The sequence below is a fragment of the Solenopsis invicta genome, chromosome 14, assembly GCF_016802725.1.
Source record: "Solenopsis invicta isolate M01_SB chromosome 14, UNIL_Sinv_3.0, whole genome shotgun sequence".
In the NCBI taxonomy this organism is placed as follows: Eukaryota; Metazoa; Arthropoda; class Insecta; order Hymenoptera; family Formicidae; genus Solenopsis; species Solenopsis invicta.
This window is the reverse complement of record NC_052677.1, coordinates 18,073,527-18,095,932: the sequence shown is the minus strand read 5'-3', so window position 1 is coordinate 18,095,932 and position 22,406 is coordinate 18,073,527. Positions and strand designations below refer to the sequence as shown.

The window sequence follows — 22,406 nt, the reverse complement described above, 5'->3', positions numbered from 1 at the left end:
CCCGAGTCAGAGATTAACGACGTCATATGCTGGAATCATCCAATGAGAACTTAAAATAGAGCTTGACGTCATTAATCCGCTATGAACCGCGTTAGCACTTGCTGTTATTGGTGCATTCTTTTAGAATTAAAGGTTTGATTGGACGATCCAAAAGAATATCTCAACATATCGAGTCTGCTGAATGCATATTCGAGATTTATTCAATATCGAATATCGACTATCGATTGTCGACTATTTTCGAGCTCAGCAGAATGCACACAAAAGTATGTGGTGCAGCCACCGGTGCAGGTGCAACGAGGTAGTTCTAACCGTTCTAATCCGTAACATGCTGTATGATGCTGTAAAGCCCGTATCAGACTACGCATTGAAAATTGAGGATTGAAAATTAAAAATTGAGCTTTGGCCAATCAAAATAAAAGGAGTTAAAATTTCCTTGTTTTGATTGGTCAAATTTCAATCTTTAATCTTCAATCTCAATCTTCAATGCGTAGTCTGATACGGGCTTAACAGCAATTTGTATTCAAGCAAGTTGACGCGTGTTTTAAGTTTAAGAGACAATTAAAAATAAAGGCTTTGAAAGCTGATTAATTTGTATGAAAAATGGGTAAACCTCATGGTAAGAATATTAAAAGCTTAATATTAAAATGCAATGATTTAGTTCAATTTATATAACTAGTATTTGTATCACTTAGGACAAAAAAGTGACAAAGGGAAGAAATTATCTTGGATGTATCGGCAAAAGGCTAAATTGAGGAGAGTAAAAAGTTTTGATACAAAAACATCTGATACTGATGCAGATGTGAATGGTTAAAATTCTTGAATAATTGTAAGGAATTTATCTTTTAAGGTATGCATCTGAATATTTCATTTAATAGAGAAATATAAATGTATTTTAATTTTCCTTGGTGAAAATTTTTCTTTAAATTTTTTAAATAGTTTTTCAGAATTTTTCTATAAATTTTATAACGTTTAGAAAATTTGTCAGAATTTTTTAAATAAATTAAAATATTTTTCAGAAACAATTTAAAATCTAAAAAATCTGAATATTTCTTAGATCTTTTTTAATCAACAAAATATCTACAACATTCCAATAAGGAATTTAGACTAATTTGAATATTTAAACCAATTTGAACTAAATATTTGTGCTAGTATAGTATTGAATATACTGTGTCAAAATACTTTTATTTAGGACCTTAATTTTGGAGATACACTTTCAAAACATCATTTTGTTTTGTTAAAAATTAATATAGTTTAGAAATAACTTCTATTAAGCTGGATCCTTTCCACCATTGAAAACCAAGTTCTTATCTAGTCAAAACTTTGTGCTATTTAGGTGCTAATTTAGTACTACAGTTCAAATTTTGGTGTTCAAACCATTTAACAGAATATTTGATAAAAAGTGGGTTGGTTCTAGCTTGCCATTAAGCTGCACTCCTATATCAGAAAAAATATATAGAGTGGTTACAAAAACAAGAAACAAATACACTAAATTTAGTGCTAATTTAATGCTCAAAGAAACCACTAAAATAAGTTCAAAATATACTTGTTTAAAAAAAATTTATTATGTATTCAATACTGCACTGTCATCTCAAACACCTACACTTAAAGAATTTGATATTTATAAGTTTTCAGTATTAAATAATGTAGAAAACACATATAATTGAAATATAGTAGGATTCAAATTTGTTGCTAACATGATAACAATTATTAATTTATTCTGGTCATTGATGCATAAGATCCATTATCATCAAAGAATTTTACTAGCACCTAGGATTTCAAAGACTTATATTTTGATACTACAATGTCTAAAAAATTTGGCGATGAATGCTAGAGCATAGCGTGTGATAATAGAGGGTTTAGTTTAATAAGGATTGAGAAATGTTATAATGCTGTGTCTTTTTCTATTCAGTGATTTTTAATTATGAAAAATATGTACCAAAATATATATAGGAGTATTTTTTATGTATATTAGGTATATTATGTATATTAGGTATATTATGTATATTAGGTATATTATGTATATTAAGTAATAAACTTATATATTATAGAACTACATATTGTATAATTGAATACATATTGTACACTACATATTAATTTATAAAAATAAAAATAAAACAAAGTCTTGTTGCGTGGTATTAAATGAGCGATCTAGTCGTTACCGTTCATCGTCTTTCATCTAACTGCGCTGTATGAGATTGCTTATCAAATATCTTTCTCTCATAATTAGTCTTATAACATATATTTGATGTTAGAACATTCCATATTTTAAGCATTAAAAGTACTATTTCTAAGGACTATTTAACAAAACACTTGGACATGACATAACTTTTTTTTGTAAATTCTTTCTGTAAATTCATCACATTGAAAGAGATTAAAACATCCGTGAAGAGTCTTCTTTGTTTTTTTTTGTCAGTCTAGATACTTTATAAAAAATGAAAATTCTATTTAATAGAGTGTAAAAGACATTAAAAAATTAAATTAAATGAGTCTTATCTAGGTATTTTACATTAGTTTTTAAATTTAATATAGAAACCCATAGTTGCATTCTCTATAGAGAATCGTGTCTTAGTGAACGTAAAGGAAAGAAGAGTTTATAAAAGTCGTGAGCGCAATCCCTTAATTGTGATCTGGAAACAAAAATAAGAAGAAACATGAAAACATCAAGGATGAAATTTCAGCTGAACAAATTAAAATCAGAAAATCAAATGATCCAGAAAAATTACACAGGCATGATCAGCAAACTAGGCCATGATAAATTGATGAAATTTTAATCTTAAATCATAATTTGAATTCCATACGTGGACTGTAAAAAAGCAGAAGAAGATGAATAAAGCAGCAAAGCAATTGGAGAATGTAAAAAAAAAGGTAAAAACAGAACAATATGTCAGTAAAATATATTAATTTCTAATATAGTTTATAATATCTCATATTTAACTTTCTGGAGCTGATTAAAATCTGTAACATGATTACTGACGTTGGATTTATAAAACTCGTTTTATTTATGTTAACTAAAAGATTAATTAATTTTAAAAACCATAATGAAAATTCGTATAAAAAAATGAATAGTAAGTTTATTTTAACTTTAAATTAAGAGCTGTGATTGATGATAAATTCCAATAGATTTACTGTCGGCTCTGCAGAGTTAATTTTATTTTTTTGTAATTTATTTTAATTATGTGGAATTTCTTAATTTATGGATTGCTTTTTTTTATAATACACTTCTCTTGTCATGTTTTAGATGATAAAGAAACAAAGAAGTTGATTACAGACGACACAAACTTCAACAAGCTCCAAAATAATTCTAGATGTAAATTGAAAGGAATTGATTAAAAAAAAATTGAAGTGGTACAAATCCTCAAATGGCTTTTAATATGCATTAAAAAATATTGTGAACAACATATTGTAAATAAATAGTCAATTATGTAGTGTATGTATTATTATTTTTGTATTATAAACTAAAACGATTTAATAATTAGGAATTTTCTATTTCTTGTTAATGTTTATTGTTTTTTTTGTTTAGTATTAATTAATCTTTTACTTCTTAACTTTTTTGACCTATTAAGTCATCAGAACGGAATGTAATTATGGGATTTCATTCTTTCAGTCTCCAATACATCTACAAATATGTGACTGTTGCCACATTACCATATTTCCCCTTCCTGTATTCGCTCTCCCACTCACGAGCGGTTTTCTGTCCAACATCTTCAATAGCGGGTACTTTAGTGTAAAGCAAGGCAAGTCGGTTTCAGTCAGATCATGGTTTTTTTCGTGTCTACAACATGTTTTAGAAGGTAAGATTTTTACGACTCAATTACAAATTGCATAATGTAATAATTTTATTAAGATTATTTTATAAAAATAATATATATTACTTAAATCAATTTATTTTGTAAAATTTATTGATGAGTTTTTCATCTTTACTTACGCAGAACAAAAAATCATACCAAATAACGTCAACATTACTATAAAATAATTATTACATCGATTATTTCGATTAATCATGATTTATTTTAATATTATTGAATATTATTGAACATTCTGGACTGCACTGTTTAGTTATATTTTTATAATGAAATAAAAATATGTGTATGTGTATGCGTCTGTTACAATTAAAATGTATTTTTATGAAATCCATGTGAGGTGCAAAATAGATTATACATTTGTATATTTTTAAAATTTATTTAAAAAAAATAAACAGTTATGTACTTTTTTAAATGCAATAATATTTTCATTATGCTCTAATTAATTTATTACACTATGCATAAAAGTTATAAAGTTAACAAAATATATATAATACTATATATACTATATAAATAGTGTGTATATATATATATATATATATATATATATATATATACATATATATATATATATACTATATAGATACTATATAAATATATATAAGATACTTTATGTTTTATATTAAAATATCAGAATAAAGTATAAAATTTTTTTTATATATTAAGCTTTTGATTTTTTAATATTTTTATTATTTACTTACAGAATGATTACAGAAACAATGTACTTTCATTAAAAAATATTAATAACATTATATCTTATACATGTACATGATATAAAAAATTTATTTGCATACGTTATATTTCTCTTTTAAAATTGTGTAACTTCTACCTGAAAAGTTTCTTTTTTTAAATAAGTTAACAACAATTGAATTATATTTAGAATGTGCGATTAAAACTACGTTTTCTTGTTGTGCCTTTGATAATACATACCGCGAATGCGTTTTCATGACATGCATCATTAACCAACCACCTAAATTGCAACTGTGACGGTCTATGGGAAAGTAACGACAATATATGGTGCAGTGAATGCATCGTAAGTACGAATTGCGAATTCCACATTAATGGTTTATAAACCTCGCAATTTTTCTCGAAACGAATTGTTAGATTATTCACGATGTTTTCCACTTTTTTATTTTAATATGATATTCAAAAAATATCCAATTTCTTATATATTTACATATATTACATATTTTATTAAGAGAAAGAAGTTCTACATTTTTTAAAAATATCTATTTTATTACCAATTCTTATATATATATATATATATATATATATATATATATATATATATATATATAAAATAAAACTACTCTTTAAAGTTTTATTTTTTTCTTGTACGATGTATCAATGTTGAAACTGCATAAAACTAATAAAGAATATTAATTTTTTTAATATTAATATATTTGGTAAAGTATTACAGTAATTTTTTAGTCTTAGTATTATTAAAATATATAAAATATGTACATCCTATAGCTTACTTAAACTTTGCAATTTTCTCTAATTTTTTGTTAAGTCCAAAATCGAAAACTAATTGCTAAAATAAAAATAGGTAACATTTTTAAACATTAAAGAAGAAAAAATTATCGTAAAATAAGGATGATGAAATGTCATGATATTTCGTACATTCGCCTTGAATTGTGAAAGTAGCCGTTAAAAACTACTTCGTTACAGCCGATTTTATAATAAACGGAAATGGATTCAAAATATTTAAAATGGCTAGAAATGGATTCAAGAAATTAAGAATTTGCATTCGACAATGACCACACTAATCTTTTTTTATCCAATTAAAGTTTAAGAATTTTTTGAATACATTTTAATTTATAATGTGAGAGTGAAATTACTGGATTTCTTTTTTTTATTCAAGAAAGTTATGCGGACTTTATAATCCATGAAATGGGATTGAAATAAAGTGATTTTTATTTTTTTTTATCTAAAAGATATTTTCACGGATCATCCAATAAATCCATGACATGGGATTGAAATGATTTAATTGCTATCTTTTAATCCAAAATGTATTCAAGTGAATTGAAATGGATTACAAATTTTCAATTTATTTCCGTTTACTGGGTTAGACATTGTAGGATTGTTACTGGGTCAATAATGTTTACTGTACCTTTATAAAAGTTGAATTTTAATTTTGCCGATATCGAAGATTATTACAGATGTATACTCTTTACGTAATTTTAAGATATTAGATATTAATTTTTTAATTTTAGCAAAAGTTAAAAAATCTGAAGCGTGAATTTGAAAATGTTGAAATAAATTCATTTCTATTTATTTCAATTCATTAATTTTTATTTTGCTGGGTCAGATAAATATTAACGCGCCGCGATATAATTCTTATTAACACCAGTGTGTTAATCATTAAGTTCTACCAATCACCGTATAGATAAAAGCTCAGGTCAGGTATATAGAACGAACATAATTTACAATTTATTGAAGAGGGAAAGAAAATCATATTCTAAGGTTTAGAAGTCTAAGCCTTGAATATGACTTTTTTCTCTCTTCATGAATTTTTACGTATAGGATAATTGCTAAACTCTATGATTAACAAACTGATGTTAATAAGAATTATGTCGCGTTAATATTTACTGATTCAACATACAAAGATGAATTGAAATAGATAGAAATGAATTTACTTCGACATTTTTAATTTGCGCTTCAGATTTTTCGAATCCATTTAAATCAAAAAATAATATAATATGGATATGAACTAGAGTTGCGACGAATATTCAATATTCTGCTATTCGATAATGTTTTTAAAAAAATAAAATAATAATTTTAAAAGTAAAAATAAAAGATAAAGATGCAATAAATAGTAATCCAGTAAACGGAAACGGATTGAAAATTTGTAATCCATTTTACTTATTTTAATATATTTGAATACATTATAAAAAAAAGGAATTACTAAAGAATTTATTGCATCATTGAACATTACATCAATCACTATCAGTACATTTCGATGCATCTAGTTTATAATTACTTCGAGGAGTGCTGTGAAGACTTGAACGTGTAACTGTGCAGATCCGTGAGAGCCACGAAGATGCATGCGCAATCGGAAGTCTAACATTCAAGTTGACTTGAAGTTTTATGATAATGTATTAACACCCACTGAACAGATCTTCCATGCCTCTAACGTTAGCGATTGATGTACACAGATTTTGAATAGAATATACTATCTTGGCAGAGAAGAAAAAATTGTATTTAGTTCAAAATATCTGATGTTGTCGGCGAACTGCCGTCAAAGGTGATATTGTCTTAAAATTATTAGACAAAACAATATTTAATTTTATCTTTTATTTAAATAAATTTAAATTTAAATTATCTTTATTTTATTTAAGATACATTTACATTTAACTTACATTATCTTTATCTAGATAATTTTTAGTTATCTAAATGCAACACTGTTAACGTCAGTGTCTTGGCAGTGTGTTGTGGTCAGCTTGATGCTACAAATGCTTCGAAGCGTTTGATTGATCAATGCATGCATAACATGCATGCGTACAGGTGGCTACGGTTCTGCTGTCAGATTTGATTGAATTTGCTATCAATCTGTGTGCAGACTGCGCGCAGTTTGCTATGAAAGTCTAAAAGTCTAATACCTGGAGTACTTTGGATTAAAATATAATATAAGAAATAATACGTACGTAATAATATAAGCATTCCAAGGATGTACTGTATCTGAAAATATTATCAAATTTATAAAAATTTTATAAATTGCTCTAATAATATATTTGAATATTTGTGTAAGATTTAAGCACAAGTCTCTTATTGATTTAAAAGTTATTTAATTTTTTATTTGATTATGATTTTTATTATGTAAAATCGCGATAGTAGTATTTGCAAATTTTATGAGGGAGTAGTAATATAAATTGAAACAAATATTTTTACATGTACAAGTGAAATGTTACAGTGAATTGACAGCTTTAATTTCTACTTTGAGATAAAAGATAAGAAAATTTATATTTTTTTCTTGTTTCTTATAAATATTTGTAAAATGTTTAAAAAATTATAAATATTTTTAAAAATTTTTAAATCTTAAAAAGTATGATTTGTTGTGTCTGGGTTCAGATAATAAAATGTTTATTCAACGATTTAAGATGCATTAAAATTAATATATACGAAATACAGCGATTTGCGTAGTAATATATGATATAAAAATGCAAAACACATTTTAGAAAATACAAGATAATAATGCGGTAAATTCAGAAACGTTAAATGTCACTTTCTGTTCGATTGTGAATCGCAGGCATCATTCAATCATTACTACTACTAACCTTCATGTGAAAGTGGTTGAAATTAGTGCTTTACGCTTCGATGCACCCAATAATAATCAATATGCTTCTCTGTATAAGGAATGTTGTATTACCTCTTATTTATTACGTCACGTTTGCATTACACTCTCTGTGCAAAACCGGTTGCCCCGTTTGTAGCGCAAAGTAGTAGTAGGTAATAGAAGCGGGACTCTGTCAGTCCTTCGACGTTACCTAGATCCTTTGTGAGTCCAGCTAAGATTTTTTTTTTCTTTAGACTTAATACAGACAACCTGCAGGCTTATTCCGTAATTCTCAATGATAGTTACGTTATCATTGTAACATCGTTACGTAGATATAATGCATGGTAAAAAAGCTGTGCGCAACGACGTTAACGATAATAAAACTATTCCAGCAAACGCAAATAAATTTAAATTAATTAAAAGTTGCAATTTATCCGAGTTTGCGCTTTAAGGTTCCAGAATATTTTTGAATTCAAATAAACTCAAATAGATTGAAATGCGAAATGCGCTATTCATCATTTTGAATTCGGATGGATTCATATCCCCATTATATTATTTTTAGATTCAAATGAATTGAAATACGAAATGAGCTATTTTTCATGTTGAATTCAGATGTTTACTATTGTTTACTACTGAATTCAGATATTTACTATTTATATTATTTTTAGATTCAAGTAGATTCGAAAAATTTAAAGCGTGAATTCGAAAATGTCAAAATGAATTCACTTCTATCCATTTTAATTTATTTTTGTATAATTTAAGTAGTTCTTAGATATTCTATAAATATAAAAATAAATATTAATTTTTACTTATTGTTAGCTTTAGTAGAAAAGATATTAGGAGAAAGGAAAAATTAATTTTAATTATTTTACTTTTTAGATTTCTTTTTTAAATTTTACACTAACTCGTATTGGTCACTTCTCTAATAGTACGTTTACTGCAATAGTTACGATAATTACGATACAAATATTATTAGCCTAGATGCCCTAGATAAAAGTAATTATTTTACAATTGTTTTTTTTATTACAGAGACCAGAAATGACTACGTTGAAACAACATGCGAAGCAACTGTTGCATCGATTCGTTAGAAGCAACACAAAAAGCGATAGAGCGTTAGATACGCTAGTTACAGATGTTGGGAGACAGGATTTGCTACGACATGCTCGCCCGTATTCGGAGATCCCAGGACCTAAGCCAATTCCTTTGTTAGGCAACACTTGGCGATTTCTGCCTTATATAGGTATAGTTAAATAATTTTGTTAAAACAGATAGTATATCAAGTCGCAAAATACGTTATTATTGAATTGTTATTACTGCGGTTTCATCTATGGTAAATTTTTACAGAAACTAAAATAAGTTAACAAATAAACCTACCTAAATGAATATATTTCGATTCCTTCCGAACTTGGCGCAAATGTAAAACTACGAAAAATACTTCACTCATGTTTCCATTTTTGTATGTACATAAGTAATAGTCACTACTCCTTCAATTTTTACACTCTCATATGTATAAGAAGAATACCAATATTAGAAAACAAAATTTAATATAAGATATAAGAGCTTTTTGAATCACTTAACACTTTTATATTTTGTATTAAATTTTGTTTTTATCAGGGAACATTGTTACATAAAAGTAACGCATTACTTAGAAAATAACGATTTTTTTTTTTAATTTATACACAAAATGTTGGTTAGCACTTTTTTAGAGCACCCAATTGTATATATAATATTTGTCCAATATAATATGAAATTTATAGCAGTTTTGATTAATCGCAACATAATTTATACACATATTGTTTATAAAGTAACGAAAAATTTGTTACCAGAAACAGACAAAAAGGAAGGATTCTTTTCAAAAAAAGTCAAAAATAGTAATGGTAATGGCGTTACAAGTAACGCGTTATTTCCCAACTTTATCTTCATGTATTATTATTTCTACATATGTAGCAGATTTGAAAGAAATATACCCACTTGAGTAAGTTTACTTCTCTAAGTTACCCATGGCTTAGAAGTTTTTATGAAAGTTAAAGTGATCCATCGAAAAACACGGAGCGAAGAAAGATAGAAAAGTGAAAGCGCGCCGATGTGTCCCAAAAGATGATAATTATGAAAAGAATCTACTAATAAAAGTAGATGACGAGGTAGGGAAGGAAAAGAGAGAACAGTTAGCACCTTCAATTTGTAGTGCATACACACGGTCGTCTATTATCGCTTGCAGTCAATTTCTCAATAATATTTCAAAAGCATACCTTTTCCTTTACATAAAATTATACAATTAATTATATAGTTCACCTGTCTTAATTTAATTCTCGTCGTATACCTGATTGATGGATACGATCGTGATCTCTCTAAAGAGATAGTCCCGGAAGAAATTTTTCTTTGCACATAACTTGAGGAATAAAAATGGAAAGAATCAATAAATCATTTATTATGGAGTGTCATCGTTATGAATGAGAATGTATTAGACATCATTAATATGTCTCGATTTTTATTAAAATTTTAATGAAATGTTTTTATTAGGCTCTAGAAACCTGTAGAATGTTTGAAGTTATTCTAGCGACCTTGAGAATATTTGAAGATATTCTAGTGATCTGAGATGTATGTATGTATGTGGATGAGTGAATGGATGGGCGCGGGCGTGCATGTGTGTGCGCGTTTGCGTGTTATATACAGGATGTTTCATTTTAATTGCACACTTTATATCTACAAAATAAGATATTGAAAAAATGTATCAAACATTTTGGAGAGAGAAAGAGAAAGAATAATTTCGAATTTTTTTAAAGTGGGTTTTTTTTTAAAATTATCTTAAAGTTTTATTTTCTCTTTAAGTTGGAATAGATAATTTTTCAAGCGTTCAATAGAGCACAAAATTTTACGTGTCAGTTATGTAAATTAATTTGATGCGTTGTAAACTTACCGGTTTCTGATTATCTAATTTAAAATTTAAATATTTCTTGCGTCATCCTGAATAGCTAAGTCTGCAAAAATAGATTTCGTGTAGCTAGCACGCTATTTAACTTTTGATAGTAGAATGGCAATAAATTTTACACAATATGTCTATTTATACTATCTGATGCTATCGACAAACTGCTATAAATAAGACGAAACTTTCTGGCCATATTATGTTAAGAGATTTTATCAATAGATTCTAATAATGAGCTTAATGCGGATACAGCTATGATTTTGCTGTCATAATCAAATTTGCTGCCAATCTATACGTAGACTGCGTGTGATATGTTATCGAGAATAACAGTTTTAGAGATGTACGAATCTAAAAAATATATATAGAAAGAAGGAAGTAACGCGTTATTTGTAACGTCGTTATTATTACTTTCTTTCAGTAACGATCGTTTCAGAGACGCAAGAAGAGTTGGCCATCCGCATGCAAAAATAAATTCTCCGCTCTAGAAGTGTGCAGTTATTTTAATATATAAATATACTTATATATTAAAGAATATATAAAATCTTTAAGTATACAAAATTATTTTTACTTATAAAATATTTTAATTATTGAGAATTTGTTATAACTTTTGATTACAAGAGGCTAAAAATGACTATTTTAAGATTTTGTTATTTTCTATCTCTTTGACGTCATTTTCTTTAAAATTATGAAGTGACGTAGACAAATTTATATACCGGATTCACGTTCAGTAGACAAAAATACAATATATGCAAATGACTATTCGCATTTGTGATGCAAAACTATGTTGAAGAATGCGATTATTTAAATTGTATAGTGCATTATTATTGTGGATCTCTTTTCCTTTTAATTTATCTGTAACTTTTTGCGTAAAGCAAAAGCAACACAACAGGAATCCGCAAATAAAATTGCTCTATTGTGTCACATTTTTCAACCATTTTAGCTTAAAAAAAATATTGATTGTCTTAAAGAATAGTATTTTTAAGTACAATTTTCTCAAAAATGTAATGTGATAGAGCTATTTCATTTACGGATTTGTCTTTAGCGATAAAAAATCTATAAGAATCTCTGATCCGGTTTATGATCTAAAAGAAGTTTAAATTTGTCAAACAGTGCTATGAGCATCGCAAAATTAATGGGAATTGATTAGTTTGGTATACATTTTTATTGCTGACCCATGATATTATTGCATTTTTTTGCATTCAAATAAAAAAATGTTGAAACTGTTAAAGTGATCGTTAAAAGCAATAACTCATTATTTTAAACACTGAATTGACTGCAAGAGATTAAGAAACAAAGAAAGTGATTTTGTTACGTCGTAAGGCATGCCAAAGGCATCATATCGCAAAGAATGAATATATTGAATATTGAGAAGTTTTTAATCTTGGTTGAGAAATTTTGTTCACACTCTGCGTGATTTCAGACTTGACTTAAACAGATTATTATTTATTCCAGTCTCTGCAATATCATTTATCTGATTTGCATTTTAAAATTATTAAAGAAATAAAAAGAGAATGCATTAATGAGAACTCATCGAATAAAAATTACCATATTTTTTTTATTATGGAATGCAATTGGTGGATAGGTCAAAGTTATAAGAAATATAAAAAATTATTTTGATCGTTTAAATTTGTATATTGCTTGACTTATAAACTTTGAATTTTATGAAAAAAGGCATTGAATTTACATACCGAATAAAACTGCTTTAAAATATGTGTGATATAAACAGTGTTGTGTAAGATACTTTATTTTCAGTGCCTATTGTATAGATACAGGTACTGATACTCTGGAAAAATTCTATTGAGGTACGGATACAGATATTACAAAAATAAAATGTACATGTACATGTACATGTCTCTAATATTCTGCAAATTAAAAAGAGAGAAAGAGACATGAATTTTTATGATTCTTAGTACATTACAATTCTAAAGTATTTGTTGACTTTGTCTTTTTTAACTGATAAGAGTATTTTGAAGAAGAGTGAATTTTAATTCTCCTACCTAATCTTCTAGATGTTAGGCTTACAATTAGTAATAAATCCTTATAGCTTAAAATTTTACATTCAACATATTTATATCTTTTTATAAAGAATATAACAGAATAGAATGGAATTTAGATATAAAAAAAAGATCTCGTATAGCATATAACATATTACAGCAATATTATTTTTCTTTAACAGTATTACAATGAGATAGCATGAATGTTACTGATAATCAGAATTAGGTAAGTTAATATATTTTTTGAACTAAATTAAATTTTAAAAAATTAATTACTTATAAAATTAATTTAATTACATGAAAAAGAATTAACTCAATTAAAAATTACGTTTAGATTAAATTAACTTAAGTTAAATTGAAAGTTAAGTTTGATAAACATTATTCATATTAAATTAAAAGTATTTTTATAAAGTTAGATAACTCAAAACAGTCATATTACATTGTAATATACATGTATCATAAAAAAAATTTTTAATATTTTATTTGTAAATTATGTTTTTATGAAATAATAAAGACATATGATTTTTTATAGGAACGTATTTTTTTTATTTTCTTTTTTTACAAAGATAAATTTTTAACTTAGGAAAAGTTAATAAATTAAAGTTTATGTTTCAAAAATAACTAGTTAAAGTTTAATTAAAAGTTATTAAGTAAGTTTAATTAAAAGTTATTAACTTTCAACTTTATTATAAAAGTTAAAAGTTATTAAACTTGTAACTTTTTAACTGGTTACTACCCAACTTTGTTTATAATTATCGGTTTTTTTTTTCTCTAAACTCCCAGAGCATTAAAATATTATATGTAAATACCGGTTTATTTGCGTAGCGTTGATTCAACTGGTAGCGCTAATGGACTGCGCTGTAAATGTTAATTTCGCGTCAAGTAATTGATTGGAAACGTTTTACTTCGAAGTTATATATATACACACACATGCACGCATACGCACACTCACTCATATACAACAATATATCTACATAGAAAAAAATCATTCTTGTTTGAAAATATTCAAAATGTTAAATATTTAAATAAAATTATACATAAGCATTAAGCAGCCATAATTTGCTGACGAAATTTTGTATGAAAAAAAATATTTTTATTATTTAATAATTTTTGTAAGTTGAAAGATATCGGATAGAAAATAATAATATCTTCAAGAATTAAAATTTTTTAAAGCTATTATTATTAAAACAATTATTTGTACTCTTCAGATATGTCTAAAAAAAGTAGAATATTTTGCTCAAATTTAAACTTGACAAATTCGTAAAAAAAATTAAATTTATATAATCCGATATAGATTTAAAACCGCGATTTGTATATAACAAATTAAACAGAAGTTGGGCCAAGACGGTCATAGTTGAATCCTGAAATAATATTTCATTGGTTTCAATTCATATCAAACTGCGCGGCGTTACTTTTTTTAAATTATATACATGAAAAAAATTTACTTATACTAAAAAACATATAAACTTGTTTTAAAATATAATTTTAAAAAATTACATTTCAGGAAACTACGAAATACAATCAATAGACAAGCTGTCGAAAAAACTGCACTCCCAATACGGCGATATCGTGAAGATAGAAGGCCTTTTAGGCAGGCCTGACATGGTGTTTGTATATGATGCAAACGAAATCGAGCGAATTTTTCGGAGAGAAGAAAAGATGCCGTATCGACCTTCCATGCCGTCGCTTGATTATTACAAGCATGTACTACGAAAGGACTTCTTTCAGACTAATCCGGGTGTCATCGCCGTGTAAGCCGGATATTATTTTAAATTTTAAATCCACTCTTTTAAATCCGCTCTTCGAAAGAATTATTTTTATTGTAACATAGAAAATAATATAATATTAAAATAAGAGTTTAAACATTTAAAGGAATACAAATGTAATAAATATGAATGTTTTTTATATAACGCGAAATTTCAAGTATTTTTAAGTTTAAGTGAGACGTCATAATATTTTTTTAAATAATAAGTAAATATAGCTAAAATTGAATTTTTTTCTTTAAAAAAATGAAAAATATGTTAACTTTTGGGATTTTATGCTATTATTGGAATATTTAGCAATATATATGATTCAAGTAAACAGTTGAGAATATTAATATATGTAAAGATATTAATTTATGTTGCAAAGCAATACATCACGTTTTTGTCAAAAAATAGGTTTATTTAGCTCTGATTTATAATAGATACATTCATAATAAACTTTAAGTCGTAAGAAGTAAATTTATTGTAGTTAGTTATATTATTATTTTCATATTTGGCTACACCTATTGTAGATTGACTAAAACATTAAATCGATTGTTTTATTTGTGTTTGTGTTTTTTTATTATGCATTTTAATTAAATTTAATATAAATACAATATTATTTTTGTTAAAAAATTTGTAAAAAAAGATATCTTAATTACTACATTAACACAATAAGTTTATAGTCGAATATTATTTTGAACTAGATAAAATGTTTTTTAAAGATTTTTAGACAACACAAGCTAAATTTTACCAGCATGTCAGCTAGGTTTCTAGCATAATTCAGATTATTTTACACAATAATTTAGATTTAATACTTCAAAATTGGCTTTTTGCGATATTTTAAATTTTTTGGTAAGATTAATTGGTGTTACATTGATATTCTGATTTATGATTGTATTCTTCATTTTTTTTTAATGAAATGTTCTCCATTTAGCAAATGGAAGAATGACAGTCTAGTTATACTGCTTTAATTTTTCTCTTCTCTGTATGTTGTAGACATGGTGAGAGTTGGTACAATTTCCGAAGCAAGGTACAACAAGTGATGTTGCAACCGCGGATCGCGAGAATGTATATTGGCGCTATCGAGGAAGCGAGTACGGCACTGCTTCGCAGGTTTGTCGATTTTATTGCTTTGTAAATGCTGTTATTAGTACAGACAATAATACTTGACCTTTTTCGAGTATTCTCGATAGCTTTCGCCGTTTACCTGCCTAGTTATGTTTGTGTCCCACTTAGCTATTCTAAGGCGACTTATTCCTACGTCATTTTGTAGAATAGCAAAGATACGGGATCAGAAACATGAGGTGCCCGACAACTTTCTCAATGAAATGCACAAATGGTCTTTAGAATGTGAGTAAGAGAAAAATATAATCAATAAGAAAAAAATTAATAAATGCCGGTTTTTACAAGAATATTGGGTTCATTTCAAAACTGATGTCTCATCTGTTGAAGTCTCTTTAAAAAAAATTTGAAACTTTTAAGAAATAAAATCTTCAAATTGCGGAAAATGATGACAGTTTATGGAACAAAATTATAAATGAAAAGATACTTATATAAAAATATTATTTTATATATATATAATAAAAAGTATTAAAAAATAATATTTCTTCTTTAAATATAAAAAATATTATTTTTGTTCTTATTTAAAAAGTCATTATAAATTTTCTGAAAGACCCAATAATTGTTATGTATAGATGATGATATTTGTAAGATAAATTTATATAAATTTGTAAACATAGATAAGTGAATTTAATAAATAATTTTATTTCTCTTGACAGCTATTGCGCAAATTGCGTTGGATGTGCGTTTAGGTTGTTTGGATGATGATGCAAACGCGGAAACGCAGAGGCTTATAGACGCATTAATCACGTTCTTCAAAAATGTGCCTGTGCTCGAATTAAAGATACCTTTTTGGAAATTCTTTAACACACCTACATGGCAAGAATACGTAAATTCTTTGGATACTATTGTGAGGTAAAATTTTGATCTAATTAAGTAATTTTATCGCGCGTTTACCGTTTTATATCTTTGAAGAATTTTATTACGCTTCTTGATATTGTTGCTTATTGAGTATTGTTCTAAATATGTAATATAAAGTTGAGTAGTACAAATTAACAGAGTTAAGTAGTAATTAGTTAAAAGTTAAATAATAAAAATATTAAACAAGAATGCTTTCAACGCTTGTAGCTAGATCTTAGTGCTTATATTTATTCGTATGATTTTATATACTTTTTCAAATTTATTTTCAGGAGGGAAAGGCTTATAATATTTAGATGCTAGTTAGTATCATTTATTATTAAATTGATTTTAATTTAATAAACGAGATATTACTAATTCTTATTTAACTTAGAGTTGTGTTATGACTGAAAAAGTAATTCGACGCGCAGTTTGATGAGTTTGAAGAAGTATATAAAATCACACGTATAAATATAAGCACTACGATCTATCTACAACCGTCAAAGACGTTATTGTTTAATTTGTGTTGTTACATTATTGGTCTAATATTTCTCTACTTTAAATAATAAAATTAAAAAGTTAATAACTTTTTTGTACGAAAAATTATCTTTTGTTATTTGGAATTATTATAATATTCAAAAAATGAAAAATATAAACGTCTGATACTCGCAATAGTTTCTTTTATTATTAAAATATTTATGAAATATTTTGGTAAATTTTTATAAGATATTCAAATAATTATTATAATTATTTTATAAATTTTATAACTTTTTTATAACTCTTATGTGTTTATTGTGCTGCATGGGAAGAAGTTTTGGCTTATGATATACATATAAATAACATTAATTAAATAATATAAAAAATATAAATGTAAGAGTAATATGTGTGTATATGTATATGTGAGATATTTGGTTTTATTTTTATATTTAGTACCATATCAAAATATACAGCCGCCGCTCTGTCAAGGACTAAGAGCAACATGGATTCGGACAGGGAACTTTCTCTTTTGGAAAGAGTTTTAGCTTGCGAGGGCGATACGAAGGTAGCGTCTATCCTTGCTCTAGATTTGTTCTTGGTTGGCGTTGACACGGTAAATATTTTGTAATTTAAAATTTTCTCATTAAATTAAGATTTCTTAAACTTGCATAGACCACGACCCATTTTAAAAAATGGCAAACATCTACAATACATCTAAATTTAATGGATATAAAAAAGCGCAGGGAAGAAACAAATGGAATATTTATTATACCCTTTTATTCCGTTTATTTTTAATTTTTTAAATATAATTTTATAAATTTGCACAGAAAGAGTAATTTTGCTGAAAAATTTAATAATTTAGCTAGAGACCTAACTAAATTATTAGATTTGTAGAAAATAATATTATTGGACTATCAAAATAATTATGAAGGACATTCAAATATGAGGCACAATGCCGCACAAAATTTTAGCAACCAGCTTGAGTGTCTTATAATACATAATTATTTCGATTGACTAACAAGAATTAGTTTCAGATTTATTATAAATCCGGTTTAATTTTTAGCTACTTTAATAAAACGTCTTTTCACATACAAGTGCTATAGAGTCAAGTTATTTGTAGACGTCATCTACAGTGGCCTCGGTGCTTTATCAGTTAGCGCTACATCAAGAACAACAAGCTTTGGCATACGATGAAATATGCAACGTTCTTCCACAAAGAAACGCGCCTCTCAAGATGACAAATATTGACAGTTTAAAATACTTGAAAGCATGCATCAAAGAAACTCTGAGGTTTGTTAAGATAAATACATATGTGTGTATTTGAATTTATTGTTTTGCAATGAAGCTCTACCTAATTAGCAAACAATGTTTTTAAAAATGTTAAAGATAATGATTAGAGTACCCTTCTTTTAATTTAAAAAACATTTCTTTAACATTTAATAAAATATGTCATTTTTATTTGAAAAACATTTACTTGAAAAAATGTTTTTTTAAAAAACTATTAAAATTAGTTAAGGACTTTTGAAATTTAACACAATTAGTAATTGGAAATTGAGCTAATAAGAGTGGGTAAATCAGCGCGGGTAAACGTGCGCAATCGTATTAATAGATATTATACAAATTATTTATTTATTTTTAAATTACAAATGAACGAACGTTTCAACTTGTTTTGGAGTCATCTTCAGCGTATCAAATAAAAAAAAAATTCTACCTGTCATTAGTCACCAAAAACGGAAAGCGGTCGAGTCACCAACGACTTGACGTTTTTGATGACTGATGACGGTTAGAATTTTTTTGGCGTATTAATATTTACTGAGTTATTTAGAAAAATAAAATGATATTCCATTATCTCTTTTCTTCCTCTAGAGTTTTGAAATTTTTTTGGGTCTGAGAGACAATTTCAGTGTGTACATCTATGGTTAATTTATTATGGTTAATTTATGGTTATTGACACTATATAATCTTATTTTAATATTTATAATGTTTTGTAAATGAATATATTTTTAAAATTAAAATGTTTTTTTTTCTATGTAGGATGTATCCAGTTGTAATAGGCAATGGGCGAAGTACAACTTCGGATATTGTAATCGGCGACTATCGTGTACCAAAAGGAGTAAGAGAAAAAATTTTCTTCTACCAATTTAAATTTGACAGCTATAAATCAGTACACTGTAATTGATGTTAATGGCAATGCAAATTTAAATATTAACTTTGTATTAGATATAATTAAAGCATTATATTAGATCATTTAAAATCATTTAGATTAAAAATAAATTTTACATTTTAAGTAAGATAAAAATAATTTTTTTCAAAAATTTATTTAGGTAAAGTTAAAATTATACACATTTTATCTAAATCGTTTGAAGATGATATCATTTTTTAACAAAACAATTTAGGATACAAAAATATGTTCATATTTTTATTTAAATTTTTATTTCTTAAAAAAAGAGTTTTTTGAATAATTCAATCTGGCAAAAAATCTGTTTCTTTTTTTATTTGAATAAATACGCAAATAGAAATCAAAGTTGAAAAATCAAAGAAAATATGTAACTTACATTATAATAAATGACAAAGTTCTAAGTAAAAGTTTTCGAGAATTTTATAGTGTAATTTTATATTGCGTTATTATTTTTTGATCGGTGCAATGTGTTGTTATCGTTTCAAAAAATTCTATTGTTAGAATAAATGACTTTGAGGTTGAAGCTAAGGATAATACTTCGTATTTGCTGTCTATATTAATTTTGATAATTTGAAAGAGCTAAAACTTTCTTTATTTAAAATAAAGTAAAGATAAAATAAATTCTAATAATATTTAGATAAAAATAAGATAAAGCCTTATTATGTAGATGATCATCATAATTTTATATAACGGATAAATATTGTTTGTATTCAATTGCCTCGCGAATGGAAATTACTTTTTTCAATTATGCACTAAATTTCCAGATAGCGTTGTGAAAACTTGTTTATAACAAAGGTTTTTCATAATCTTACATAATTTTAATTTTCATCATTTTATTCCTTATATTTTGATTCCTTATATTTTGCAAAGTTAAAAAATCTCATTTAACTACGTTAACTTGCATTTAAAGTTTTGTCTGGCACATTAAAACCGCGAAAACCAATTAAGAAAATTTTGGTGTACCCTTAGGATTAATTTAAAATTATTTAGAATGACATTTTTGTAATGTTAATTAAAATTAGCGGAAATAACGAAAAAAAATAGATGTTAATCGAGAACGATGATTGTTTTTAGGTGCACGTGGTATTTCAACACTACGTCATTAGCAACCTAGAGAAGTATTTCCCGCAAAGTAATGAGTTTCTCCCAGAACGATGGTTATGCGACGATGGTGTCCGTCACGCGTTTGCTTCACTTCCTTTTGGTTACGGCAGACGAATGTGCTTGGGACGACGCTTTGCCGAACTTGAAATAATTATTGTCGTTAGCAAGGTGAGAGTCGACTTCCAATTGGTCAGACGTGCGTTAACTCCGGAAAAAAAAGTTCCATGGAAAATTGCGCTTTCACTGATTAAGATTATCAGCTTATTTTCTTCGTACAATTACATGGCAAATTGGTTATTCGAAAATGTAAAGTATGTTCTGCAAGAATCTAAAATGACTCAACAATCTTAATTTTTACAGATTCTTTCTGGTGGATTTGAATGTAAAATAAAATTCAATTTTATTGATTAACAATTAAATTCATATCTTATTTGATGTAAATATTTCTATAATTATATTTTATTTATAGCGAAATTTTATCAGGAATAGTAAGAATAACACAGGCCTACAAAAGTGAGAATTATAAAAAATTTTTTAACAATTTTAGATGTTTTTAATGTATTTTTATCTGCTGGACATGAATCCATTGTTTAAATTTGGTTATCCAGTCACAATTTTGAGAAAAATGGCGGCAAGAGATCAAAAATATTTTGACGTGACAGCATAAATTTGAATAATGAATGCGTGTCCAACAAGCAGAAATACGAGTATATATATATTGACAACAGCTAAAATAGTTTAAAAAAATTTGACATTGCAGGCCTACAATTACATAACACTAAAAGTATGTCGGTACGTCGTAAATATAAGGAACTGTTTGTGCAATGCAGTTCTGTGATTATAACTACCTAGGAATGAGCATGCACTGCGCATTTTGCAGCTGCAATTTTGCAGTGTACTTGTTATTTTCTATTATTCTTGTAGTTATTGTCGCCAACAAAGCGTGACATTACTGCCTCATTATCGTCGTATCGCAGTAGAGAACTTTCTCCATGCTGATGAGATTAAAGAATATTTTGCGCTGTAAAATCTTACAATGACATGTGAAATGTTTCCAGGTATAACAGCGGCACTTTTACAAACTGTAGAAAATTTCGATAAATATTTTCTTTCAACAAGTTTACTTTAATGATCAGACGTATTGCTTTCAAAGTGATTGCGCTGTTTTTATACCAAGTTAAATGTCCCGATTTTACCAAAAAGCTCTTCCTGGAAAACTATATTTTGCCAAATTATGATAGTAAACCTAATACGTTTAAATGATGACAAAGTCATCCCACGAGATATTTTTTAGTTTTAAACTCTGAATTAATTATATAATAACAAGTTTATTTGAATTTTCTAATAAGAAATTGGAAAATTGAATTATGATCAGATTTCTTTTAACAGCAATTTTCAAGTTTCTCGAACAGCAGTTTTTACATTATTAACGCATATACTTTTGAAATAACATGAACTTTAATATAATTTTTGTTGCAATATAAATTATATACTAGAAATTACTATTATAAGAAAATAATGGCATGTTTTTAGAGAATATATGTTATCTTCTGATAATGCTACATTTTGTTTTTGAACATAATTTTACGTAAATGACAAAATATTTTTTGTTTCAGATTCTTCAATTTTACAAAATAGAATATCACCATGAGAAACTGGACTATTACATTAATCCAATGTACACGCCGAAAGGACCGTTAAAGCTGAGATTTATCGAGAGATAATATCTCTACTTCTTTTTATACATGGGAAAAAAAACATAGTCGCCAATATTACTGGTATTTATAAACTTTTTTTGTGCGTATTGTACGTAGATTTGCATTCACGTATGATTAGTTTCTAGAACGTACTTTACATGCGAGTAAATAATTACATTATATGAAATGTATGTTAATATAACTGTTCATTACAGTGCATTTAGAATAAATAATATTCTTACGATTTATATTTAT

General features: G+C 26.6%; 1 protein-coding gene across 4 annotated transcripts; it reads left to right on the top strand.

Annotated features, from left to right (window-relative positions):
* The first annotated feature begins 155 nt into the window (after positions 1-155).
* LOC105207736 (probable cytochrome P450 49a1) lies at positions 156-22,395 on the top strand. 4 transcript variants are annotated; one of them, XM_026134052.2, is made up of 15 exons: positions 156-616; positions 693-847; positions 2,570-2,865; positions 3,239-3,427; positions 3,605-3,791; positions 9,106-9,316; positions 14,498-14,744; positions 15,735-15,851; positions 16,012-16,088; positions 16,517-16,712; positions 17,625-17,784; positions 18,292-18,461; positions 19,206-19,284; positions 20,425-20,622; positions 22,071-22,395. In XM_026134052.2, the coding sequence occupies exons 6-15, from the start codon at positions 9,115-9,117 to the stop codon at positions 22,176-22,178; spliced, it is 1,554 nt and encodes a 517-aa protein (XP_025989837.2). In that variant the 5' UTR covers positions 156-616; positions 693-847; positions 2,570-2,865; positions 3,239-3,427; positions 3,605-3,791; positions 9,106-9,114; the 3' UTR covers positions 22,179-22,395. The 4 variants fall into 4 exon arrangements, with proteins under 4 accessions (XP_025989837.2, XP_025989836.2, XP_011175661.2 ...); XM_026134051.2 differs by having other exon boundaries at positions 2,555-2,865; XM_011177359.3 differs by having other exon boundaries at positions 2,530-2,865.
* The last annotated feature ends 11 nt before the right edge of the window (positions 22,396-22,406 follow it).

Bases quoted from the DNA above. Each gene is read 5' to 3' on its own strand.
- LOC105207736 (XM_026134052.2), top strand. From the start codon at position 9,115: ATGACTACGTTGAAACAACATGCGAAGCAACTGTTGCATCGATTCGTT. The intron at 16,713-17,624 runs GTAAAATTTTGA...TTTTATATTTAG, and splicing joins TCTTTGGATACTATTGTGAG to TACCATATCAAAATATACAG. The intron at 17,785-18,291 runs GTAAATATTTTG...AGTTATTTGTAG, and splicing joins TCTTGGTTGGCGTTGACACG to ACGTCATCTACAGTGGCCTC.